The 11,137-nt window shown below is 42.3% G+C and overlaps 1 protein-coding gene across 3 annotated transcripts in view; it reads left to right on the top strand.

Moving 5' to 3' along the window:
• The window catches only part of ints2 (integrator complex subunit 2), a 30,775-nt gene extending 24,209 nt beyond the window's left edge, over positions 1–6,566 (top strand). For all 3 annotated transcript variants that reach the window (XM_042218841.1, XM_005926800.3, XM_042218839.1), the window contains exons 18-25: positions 386–587; positions 1,629–1,754; positions 2,874–3,075; positions 3,323–3,604; positions 4,100–4,207; positions 4,424–4,529; positions 4,817–4,993; positions 5,501–6,566. In XM_042218841.1, coding sequence (XP_042074775.1) covers positions 386–587; positions 1,629–1,754; positions 2,874–3,075; positions 3,323–3,604; positions 4,100–4,207; positions 4,424–4,529; positions 4,817–4,993; positions 5,501–5,682 — 1,385 coding nt within the window. In that variant the 3' untranslated portion in view covers positions 5,683–6,566. The remainder of the gene's footprint in view (positions 1–385; positions 588–1,628; positions 1,755–2,873; positions 3,076–3,322; positions 3,605–4,099; positions 4,208–4,423; positions 4,530–4,816; positions 4,994–5,500) is intronic.
• Positions 6,567–11,137: the final 4,571 nt, after the last annotated feature.

The raw sequence follows: 11,137 nt of genomic DNA, 5'->3' as shown, positions 1-11,137 counted from the left end.
TGTGTGTGTGTGTGTGGATAATAGCAAACACTGAAATACAGTTTTTGCAGGAATGAATTTTGTTCACTCAAATTCAGCTTTTCTTCGCTCAAAATAAATTTCAAACACTTGCACCTGCAAACTTTTTTTACGCGCGCTCAGAATAGTGGCACAAAAATACCGCCATACATTTGTAGGATTTAATCTGTGATTTACATTTTTCCTCTCTGACTCTTGAAATGCATCCATGCTGCTAAAGGAATCTGTTGATTAACCTCAACGGACAATCACAAAATAATTCTCAAGTGTATTTATGATACTGTGCTGTGCACTTGTTGTACACTGATGGAGATGCAGCCAAAGCTTCTCTATGAATCAGAGATTAAAGCTTATGTTTTCCTCCCAGCCTTCCAGAAGTTGCCATCAGGTAGTCCCAGGCTGATGCGTATCCTGGAACATTTAACACTGCTTTCACCTGGAGACCTGATCCCTTATGCGGAGGCCCTCACAGCCAGCATGGCTCTGCTGCTGGAGCCTGCTGTGCCTCGTCGTATACTACAGACCGTCAACAAGCTCTGGATGGGTCTGAACACCGTGATGCCCCGCAGGTACGTGCTCCGGACATGCAATCAGGAATTTGTGCCTTAAAGCATTAATGGAATCACTTGAGTAACTAAAATTGGTCTAAAGAATTTTCTTGTCCTCACTATTAGAATTTGACATCACTGAAGTGAATGAACTCCCCTGCTGCTGGTTAAATAATAATTATACATGTTTCCAGTAAAAGGCTTACAGGGGTGTTTGACTTGTTGCTTCCTCCTGTAGACAGTTGCTGGGAGGCTCTGTAAATACAGGACATGAAACCTGTAGAGCAGCAGATGTTGCTCTTAACTTTCAGCTGTCTGCTCAGTGATTATTGTATAAACTGATCAAAGACACTGAGGTGAGCGACTGAGTCGGCCTTTGTGAACTCTGGACAGATGAGGTTAACCTCACTCTGCTGCAGGGCTCAAAGGAGCACAGCTACCAAAAGGAGCCTGTTACAAGACGAGCTCAGGCAGGAAGACTGAGGGGGAGATGTAAGGGGTTGTCGGGGGAGCATGCTAGCGGGCCGTCGTTGTTACCGTGTTGTTTGGAAAATACGGCGCATTTAAAACCAATCCTTTGATTTTTCTGAAAGTCGACAGAGCCCCTTATAATCCCGTGTGCCTTATGTATGAACTCTGGTTGTGTTTACTGACCTCGAAACGATTTTATGTGCACGGCGCTCGAAAATCTGTCAGATGTTTCAGTACGACTTTGCTGAGCTACGAAGCCGCACCGCTTGATGGATTGTTGGAGCGTTACGGCTGTCGTAGGCGGAGCCTCGCGGAGTGATACGTACTGTGCTTCAACATAATGTTATATTATCGCAAATTTTCAAATGATATGGTGATAAATATTTTTGGTCATAGCGCCCTGCTCTAATCTGAATATTAATCTTGGGCGTAATACTGTCAGTTTTACTTTGAGCAGTTTTAATGTTGTCCCTTAACAAGGCAGTGTTTCTTAGTCTTAGTTACGCCAGAGTTCTTTAAAAGCCGGGTACAGTCGGTGCTTCAGTTAACAAAACTGTGTGGTGGGAATGAAATTGTGTGTCTGTGTCACAGGCTGTGGGTGATGACGGTAAACGCCCTCCAACCTTCAGCGAAGCTGCTCAGGCAGCAGAGGTACACCCAGAATGACCTGATGGTCGATCCTCTCATCGTGCTGCGCTGTGATCAGAGAGTATACAGGTGACTACAAAAAGCCACGCATGGACTCAAACATACAGTCTCAGACGTGTTGCAGTAGGTGGGCTTTCATGTGGTTCACATTTTCACTGAACGTAACTAAAGAATTTCTTCTTATACAAAAGATGAACCCTTTATGACCGGGCAGCGCGGGCACGCTCCGTTTTCCGTAACTATTTTTAAGCACTGGAACCACGTGAGCTAGCGCAATCATTTTTTTTTTGCATATGAAACCGGAGGAGTTGTACTTGCATCTTATGCCATCAGCTCGTCCTCAGTCACGGTTTCCTTCCACACATGGCTTTGCAACACCTGCATAAAAAGCACTTGCAGCAACAAAAACATAATATTCCAGAAACAGGCTTTGCTGATCCGATCAGCTGTTCATGACACTTCCTATGTTGGAATAGACGTCAGCGTGAACTGTTGCATGCCCGCCATGACCTGCCCGGAACTGGAAGTGACGTCATTTTCACAGAAAAAGTATTTTTTGTCCTGTAGGGCATTTACAAAGATATGCAGGTATTTTTAAAATAGATTTTGAGTTTATGCCTTTCTGTATCGTGTCTGGGAGGCTTAAACTCAAACTGCTGGAAATAATCTGTTTTAATGCTTTTTTTTTTTTTTTGCAAATTTGCGTCATAATATTTATTTTCATTTTTCCTGCAGTATATAAAAATTAGTGTATCTCAAAAATAAAACTATGAAGACACTCAAAATAATTTTCCTGTGGTTGGGAACTATTTTGTGCAACTTTTTGTTATTTACAGTTTTGAGGGGTGAACCTCTGAAATTTCTCTAACTAGAAATCCATCCATTCGCTTCTGCTTCTCCTTTTCAGGGTCGCGGGAGCGCTGGAGCCTATCCCAGCTGTCATAGGGCGAGAGGCGGGGTTCTAACTAGAAATATATGGAAAAAAACAAAAACGATTTTCAATTTTTTTTTGTCATTTATTGCACTTTATGTAGTTACTAAGGACTTAATGCAAACATGTTATTAAAATTGAGGCTATAATGGTTGTATTGATGTATAGAAACTGCATGTAAGAATATAAAGATGAGCTCTGGCAGACGTGTTATGATGCGTCTTAATTGTCAGGTAACAATATTTGTTTTTGGCCAGGTGTCCTCCTTTGATGGACATTGTCCTTCACATGCTGAATGGCTACCTGCTGGCCTCGAAAGCCTACCTACAATGTCACCTGAAGGAGACGGCCGACTTTGATCGACAGAGCCAGACTGTGTCGAGCCTCGGTGTGCCGGGACAACCAGATACGCCGGAGGTCACCAGGGAGGAGCTAAAGAACGCTCTTTTATCTGCGCAGGTCATTTGAGTTTTATAAGAGTGCTATGCATGTGACAGCATATTCATTCCTAACCCTGTTTCCTGTATCACGTTGTTTCTTCATCCCCCCAAAATATTACACTGCAAAATTTTCAAATCTTATTTTTATGTGAAATTTCTATCTTACTGATGTTTCAGTAAAACAAAAAATGCAAAAAGACACTAAAGTGTAACGGCGGGCCTTTTATGCAAAGTCATTATAAATCCTTGTTTTTGTCCAACTGCAGGACAGCGCAGCAGTGCAGATTCTTCTGGAGGTGTGCCTGCCAACCTCTGAAGAGCAGCAGCTGGGGGCCACCACAGACAGCCTGTTGAGGAGCATTCGGGGCCCCGTGCCAGGGAAATCGAAACAGGGAAGCCTGGGGCCTGCAGCCAAGGGGGGCGTGGAGGCTGCGGAGCCAGAGGGAGGTTTGCTCAGTGATTTGAGGGAGGTGCAGTGTCTCATCTGTTGTCTGCTGCATCAAATGTTCATCGCCGACCCCAACATTGCCAAGTTGGTCCACTTTCAGGTAATATAATGCTGGCAGGTTTATTGTGCCATTTTGTGCATCCTTCCACATTTTCCTATTGAAAGCATTACAGTCATTGATAATTGATTACACCGTAGAGCAGAAAATACCTTCAATGCGTTTTTCAAGAAGATCCGAATCATATTGACCCCATTAGTCATCAGATTGTGCCGTGGCGTAAGTAATAAGTGAGTGCAGCGCTCCCAGAAGCAGCAGACAGCCATATGGTGGACTTCATCAAACCACTTCCTGTCACAGTAATCCATCCACGCTGCTGAGCAGGAGCTGCTGAGCAGGAGCTGCTGAGCAGGAGCTGCTGAGCAGGAGCTGCTGAGCAGGAGCTGCTGCAGTGTGCATCGGCGCACACGCATGTTTACGCTAGCACTCATTTACATAGACGACTGTTTGAATAAATGAACTGCTTATTTGCGATTTCTTGCTTATGTTGCTAGATTAATTCCAAGTTTCCTGTTTCCTCGTCTCCCTGTCTGCCAGGGTTACCCTCAAGCTCTGCTGCCTCTAACTGTGGCAGGCATTCCCTCCATCCATATCTGTCTGGACTTCATCCCAGAGCTGCTGGCCCAGCCCCAGCTGGAAAAGCAGGTGAGGCCTCCCAACCTCCCCTCCCCTCTCTTTCCTGGCTTTCACTCCTAGACTTGCCCTGGGTTTGTGCCAGAGCCTCTCTTACACTGTTGTGCTTTTATTTATTTATTTATTTTCTCCAACCAGCTCTGCTCGCTGCTCTGCTGAGTGTTTGCATATTTGCTACATAAATAAATGTATTAAATGTCTCACTGTTGTTATCGTGTGTCCCTGCAGATCTTTGCAATCCAGTTGCTATCATATCTGTGCACCCAGTACGCCCTACCCAAGTCCCTGAGTGTGGCCAGGTTGGCCATCAGTGTCATGGGTACACTTCTTACAGGTCAGTAAACACTCTTTACGTCTCACACGCTCATGCATGTGGTGATATACTTCCTCTTTTAGTGTGCGTCTTTTCTCTGTCAAACATTCAGTCTGCTGCCTGCACTCTGCAGTTCATCTTACATAAATCAGCTGTTGGCACACAGATGTTTTTATCCCTGTGTTTAGCTGCCATCCTCTGGTGTTTAGCTGTTAGTGCAACATTATTTCTCTACACTGTATTAACTGTTTATCAGCCTTGTGTATAGTGTTAATTGTGTATTCGTGTGTGTGTGTTTTGCTTCCTAGTGCTGACTCGTGCCAAGCGGTTCCTCTTCTTCATGCCCACCCTGCCATGCCTGGTGGCTTTCTGCCAGGCGTTCCCTCCACTCTACGATGACGTGGCAGCTCTCTTAGTACAAGTGGGCCAGGTTTGTTCTTCGGACGTGGCCACCAAAGCTCGGGACATCGATCCTTTTATCGCGCGTAAGCATGATTACTCATTTTCTTGGCAGAATAATGTTGACACAAAAATATTTTGACCCGAATCATTTTTGTTCATCTTTTTAAAAATCCACAATCCAGATGTTGTAATTAAAGCCATCTGATCATTTCTGTCCTAAATGTCTAAGAATTATGAGAAAGACCCTTCATCATTTATTAGCTTTGATGTGTTTGAGTGAAGCCTGATGTTGCCTTACACATAAAGACCAAGTGCCAGCCTGCTCCTCAGACTGAGGGTTTGAAGCTCGGTGTTGGTATCACTGCTGTTGGATCTGTACTCACTGTGGATGCACAGCCCATGTATTTCACTGGATCTAGTAAATGTGTAGTAGGAGTATACCTACCATAGACATTTAAAGGTGTTGTCCATGTATGCTACTGCAGACAGGCTTGATCTACTTTGTTTATTCAGCATTTCTGGACGCTTCGATTGTGTAGATGAGTTTAGATCTACCAGTGCTAAAGAAAAACACTTGTTTTTTCACTCAGGCTTGCAGTATCTTAAGGAGAAACCACTGGAGGCTGTGGTCTCAGGAGGACACCCCTGCAAGCTGACTCTACCCCAGAAGACAGCAGAGGAGCTGGGTGGGGCTGACCCTGATGTCCAGCTCTGTTACTGCATAGAGGCCACCTTCATGGACATTATCAGCTGCACCCTTCACGGACTATAGAGCAAACACACACAGAGACTCTGGATGGTTCAAAGGGACTTGACTAAACCAACAACTCCAAACACTCTGTGTTCATGGGCTCTGTGATGATTTGTAGAAATCAAAATGTTTTGGGGGGTTTTTCTTCGACCTCTGTAAGCATATTTTTTTAACTTTAAGTGCTACGACCTTTTTTTCTCAGGCACTGAAAAAAATGTTGCCTTCAGATGTGAGAGTTTTGTAATGTATTTGTTTGTAATAAAACAAAGGAAATATCCGTCTGAGGTTTATTCTGCAGTGGGAAGTTTGGATAGATGTGGCATCTCCTCTCAGCATAAATCTGGACTCCTGGTTCTGGGTTTTCTGCCCCTTGCATATAATTAAGATTTTATTTCTTGTTTTTACTGGAAATAGTTAACTTTTTTAATGCAATAAAAAAAAAGACCTTTAAATCCAGTTACAGTTAAGTCTTAGGAGTTGTTTAAGTTTTTGACCTTTTAACATTTTAACACAAGTTCACAAACATCAAAGAAGAAAAAGGATGATTGGAGCAAACGAGTTGGTTCTGTTGGATATTTTTACAATAATCTTGATAAATACCTGAAATATACAGAAGAACCACTTCTTGTCAGTTACAATGTTTCCAGTAACTAAAGTCATTAAAATGGTTTGTTTGGTTTATAATGAAATCTTTGTACCTCTGAGCACAAACATGGTTGGTTCCTTCTAAAACAAGCAGCTGGTTTCAAAGACAGATAAATAGCACTTAGACATATTCGAACATTCACACGCTTCAGATAATAACTTTGGGTTATGATTCTTAGATGACCTGCTGCTAGTGCACGTGTATAAAAATACTGTCCAACTTTAAAAAAAATAAAAACTTGTTCAGGCTTAAGCAAAAACAGCAGTGTTTATTTTCTAATTCTTGAATTCAGGCTGGGCTCGACCCCCCCAACCAGCCCACGCCTGTTTCTTAAAATGCTGTTGTGTGCACTGTAATGTGTAGCTGCTATCTCACATGTACCTAGGGATGCATCATCATCTGTAGGCCTCGTGGGCTGACATCAGCCTATCAGGGAATAAGATGGCATTTAGCCATGTCAGTGGCTGATCTGTATCTGTCGCGTCACGCCGCTGTTGCAGTAGGTAAATGTCCAAAGATGTCGAGATAAAGATAGGAGGCTTTCAAACTATTTTTAAATGTGGAATTATTTTATTTTCCTGGCACAAAGGTGTTGATCTGAACTTATCATATTCTATTGGAGATCATGTATCTGAATTTCAGGAGCAGGACCACGCCTCCAAACATGCTCCTTCCGGTTGCCATCTGCAGAGGTTCCCCCAGTTCTGCAAGCTGTTCATTCTCGTTCACGTGCCCCTCCCTCCCTGTTCTCATTTCTTTAACTTCACTTCTATTTAAACACGGGGATCTGCCAGGCCTGGGAGCCGTCGCCAGTCTCCTTCGAGGCCTTCCCCAAACCGCAGCTCACGTCATGTCCAAGCATCACCTTTACCTACTAAAACGCTGTCAAACCTAAGATGAGGACGTGGGCCCAGCGAGTGAATTCTATTCTACTTGCTTACTATTAGTTACTTCACATTTAGTGTATGTTGTTGCTGCTGTGCTGTCCTGACAGGTGTATCCTGATAATTCACCAGAGGGCACTCTTGCCACACTAAAACCAACACGTCCACTCCATCAACAGCCATTAATTACAGAAACCTTGTTGATTTAGTGGTAAAGAGTCAGAGAGTAGTTTTCAAAGTTGATACACAAATATAAAACTGTTACTGTCAGAAGGTAAGAATGCAGCCGCCCTGTGATTTACAGTAATATGCAAAACGCTGCTGGAGGATTTTACATATTATGTGCCAGTACATAATGGCGCCACCGCTGTTTAAACGACCAGAATTACTGCACATAAAATACATACCGAGGAATTTTAGACATAATTGCACCGGCAGTCACGTGTAAATGTAATATATGAAAACAAACTGGTAGATGATATGCATCATGTTTTGTAGCCTTTTAAGGGAGAGATGAGTTGCAGCCACAGTTTCTCTGTTTGTGAATCTATGAAGTGCTCTGCAGCAGTTTGTTGTGCTGCTGCAGTTTCCTGGTGCTGTGAGAGATGCCTGAAGCAAGTGAGGGTGAAATCACAGAGCAGTTTTGTTTTCACTGCTGTGCTTGTAACATCGAGCGCCCAAAAATACAACATCTTGCAAACTGCAAGGAGAAGGGTGCGGCGAGGGGAGAAGAGAGATGTAGTTGCTCAGTTCAGTTTGACAGAAGCTGAAGAAAATAAAGAGAATCTTCAGGTAACATTTATTATGTTTCGTGCTGATTTGGAAATACCAAACGATGGCATCTATGTTGTAATTAGAGTCTGTCAGCAGACCCAGAACAAAACTGCTCCAGTTCAGACACGAAGACGTTGTGTTCTGCAGGGATGTAGATGCCGTCGACATAATCAGACCTTCACGTCTTTTAAAGAATGTTATTTAATGAGGGAAGCACCAAAACCACACTTTAGTGCTGATACTGATACAATAAGCACAAGTGATTTGTCTGTCACGGCATCTTTCAAACAGCACAAATTCAGTCACACGTGTTTAGATCGCACGTATAAGAGCCGCAGAGTTCACGCCGCGTCCCTCACGTACAAAGTTAACATTTACAGTAATGATGCGGCGGCTGCTGATTATCTGCTGTCTCTCATTCATGAGACACAACCAAATCTTCAGAGATCAAATGGTCATTTTTAAATAATCAGTTTTACATTCAGTACATCAGCATTCGACAGCAAACAGGCAGCAGCTGCTCGGTGAGCATGAAGACTAACCGTAGTTTCACAACAGAAATCTCCGAGATCACTGAAGGCAAAGTGGCTTTCTTAATGTACTCGTCCGAGTATAATGTTGCCCACATTTTCACTTCAGGTTGCTTTTGTTCACGTTTGTTTCCTGTTTGCTTTTGTTTACTTGGCAGTAATAAAAGGCGAGCCCTTAAGAGGCAGCACATCTCCCACTCCAGCTCGTTACAAGAGTCGCTGAGGGTAGCAGAGCATTCTTTCCTTGTTTGTCTCAGTGGCTCTTAGACAGAAAGGCACTTCAGGTAAAATGCAGTAAAACGCCCACGTACTGCTATAACTATGCCTGAGACATCCATGTGATGGACACTGCTTGGCTCTCTGTTGCTCTTCAGGTATTTGACTTTTCAATCTGTTTGAATTCTCTCATACAGAAACAGCATTTTTTACACTGGTGAAATCAAATCTGCAGTGATGTTTCCAAACCCAACTCTTTAGCACTCCAGCATCTTTTTACATCGTTTCAAATTATACACAGCAAAACTGAACACATCCCTCTGCAATATCCAGTTATTCAGAAAGATTTTGTCTTACAGTAACTGCAATTTGAAATATTTAGTGGAAGCACTAAAGCACCTCCACTTAGTTGAGTGCTGTTTTATTTTGGTGTGAGTTTCTAACACTGGGAGACGCTGGCATTGGTGGAATTACTGAACTCTGCAGGTGCTCACATAGAAAGCCCACGTGGATCTTTTGGATATTGCACCGTTTCTCCAGCATACTTTAACCTGTGTGGCGTGCTCAGTGTTGGGCAAGTTACTTTGAAAAAGTAATTAATTATAGTTACTAGTTACTTCTTCAAAAAATTAACTGAGTTACAAGATTCTAAAAGTAATTAACTACTGCGTTACTTTAAAAAAAAAAAAAGTTTAACCCTCTGGGGTCCAGTTCAATGTTCCCTCTAATGTTTCGTGTGTGAGCGAACACACAAACTCCCTGAGCGTCCCTCGGACCACTGTGAACAACAGCAGACGTGTGCACTGTGGTCACGCCAGCATCCAATCCATCCAAGTTACATGTTTATTAAAGTAATCAAATTACAGCGTTTATGTTAGACTACTTTTAATTACCTGCTTTAGCCCACTTACAATGAAAATTTAAATAAATCTTGTTCATGACCTGTAGCATGTTAACACTATTGGAAGGAAAAATAACCTGAACTCCAATTTTGAAAACACAACTTTCTTTTTTTATATTTATAAAGCTCTGACTTGTATTATGAGTCTGTGGTCTGGGAGAGAGTCTGTAACTCTGTCTGCAAAATACAGTAAATGATGACCAATGTTGGGCAATTAATTATATAGTTACTTCTTCAATAAAGTAACTGAGTTATGGAAACAAAGTTTTTTGCAGCTTTTACCTAAAAATGCAGCCAAGGCGTTTTTAAATAAACATTTCAAACTATTTACAGAACAATCAGCTGTTCTGCATCAAATCTGATGCCACACAAATTATTTGTGCCGCTCCAAAAAATAATTTGTGTCCACTATGAGATGAAGGAGAACAGCAGCCTGATACCTGCAGGCCTGACAGCAGCAGATGTGTCACTGCTGTAACACCTGTAACACTCAGCAGTCGCCTCATTGTTCTGACACACAACACTATTGACCACACTACACACTCACTACACACTCACTACACACTCACTACACACTAACTACACACTAACTACACACTAACTACACACTCACTACACACTCACTACACACTAACTACAGAAGACAACACATTAACTACACACTCGCTAAACGTCACAAATCTCTCACATCTCAAAACTCTCTCTCTCTTCCTAAACAACCAAATGTCATGTTGCCATATCATTTTTTGATTGGTCGACATGGTGCATTTTTCCACCAACACCAACGGGCTGTTTTTTGTTTGTTTTTTAAATTTTTTGCTCATAAGCAGAGGTCTCGCTGCGCTGTCCTTAGACAGCAAACGTGACGAAACTATTCAGGAAAAACAGGCGTGTATCTTGTTTATCATGACTCTGGTTTTACTGGCCTATCAACACAATTTATAAACTGGTATATGTCACCTTGTTGCTTTGTCTTGAAGTGGTCATGTGATTGTCTTGACTACTTTATTCTTCCTCAGTCAAACAGCAGCACTGATGCGATTGTTTTGCCCCCTGAGCTCCAGGTGTTGTGCCTAGTGATGTGCGGATCGATATTGAAATATCGATTCTTCCGATCCCAGTAATTTATGTTCTAGAATCATTCTCATATTAAAATATTAATATTTTAGTACTTTTTGTACAAATTTGTAGTTTTTCATTAACAGGAGCACAGTGGAAAGAAACTACATCATTCGGATCATCTAAATTGGAAGGAACTACTTCCTCTTACACCTTTCATAGTCATGTGCGAAACACAGCTGTGTAAATGTGTCGCAGCCCCCGGTCAGTGTTGCCAACTCCTCAGTAAGGAAAATCGCTATTGGCTGTGCTGAAAGTCTCTAGAAGTCGCTAAACGACGTCATCGCCTAATTTGCATAATTGGTCATGCTGATATCATTGTAACCCACGTTGTTGGAGAGAGAAAAGAAGAGACATAAAGTGAGTAAAAAAGTCCTAAATGCATTTAGAATTTATTTAGAATTAC

This window comes from Haplochromis burtoni, unplaced genomic scaffold (assembly GCF_018398535.1).
Source record: "Haplochromis burtoni strain Fernald_Lab_line unplaced genomic scaffold, NCSU_Asbu1 Contig_24, whole genome shotgun sequence".
In the NCBI taxonomy this organism is placed as follows: domain Eukaryota; kingdom Metazoa; phylum Chordata; class Actinopteri; order Cichliformes; family Cichlidae; genus Haplochromis; species Haplochromis burtoni.
The sequence above is the reverse complement of the archived record's forward strand: the minus strand, read 5'-3'. Positions and strand labels throughout refer to the sequence as shown.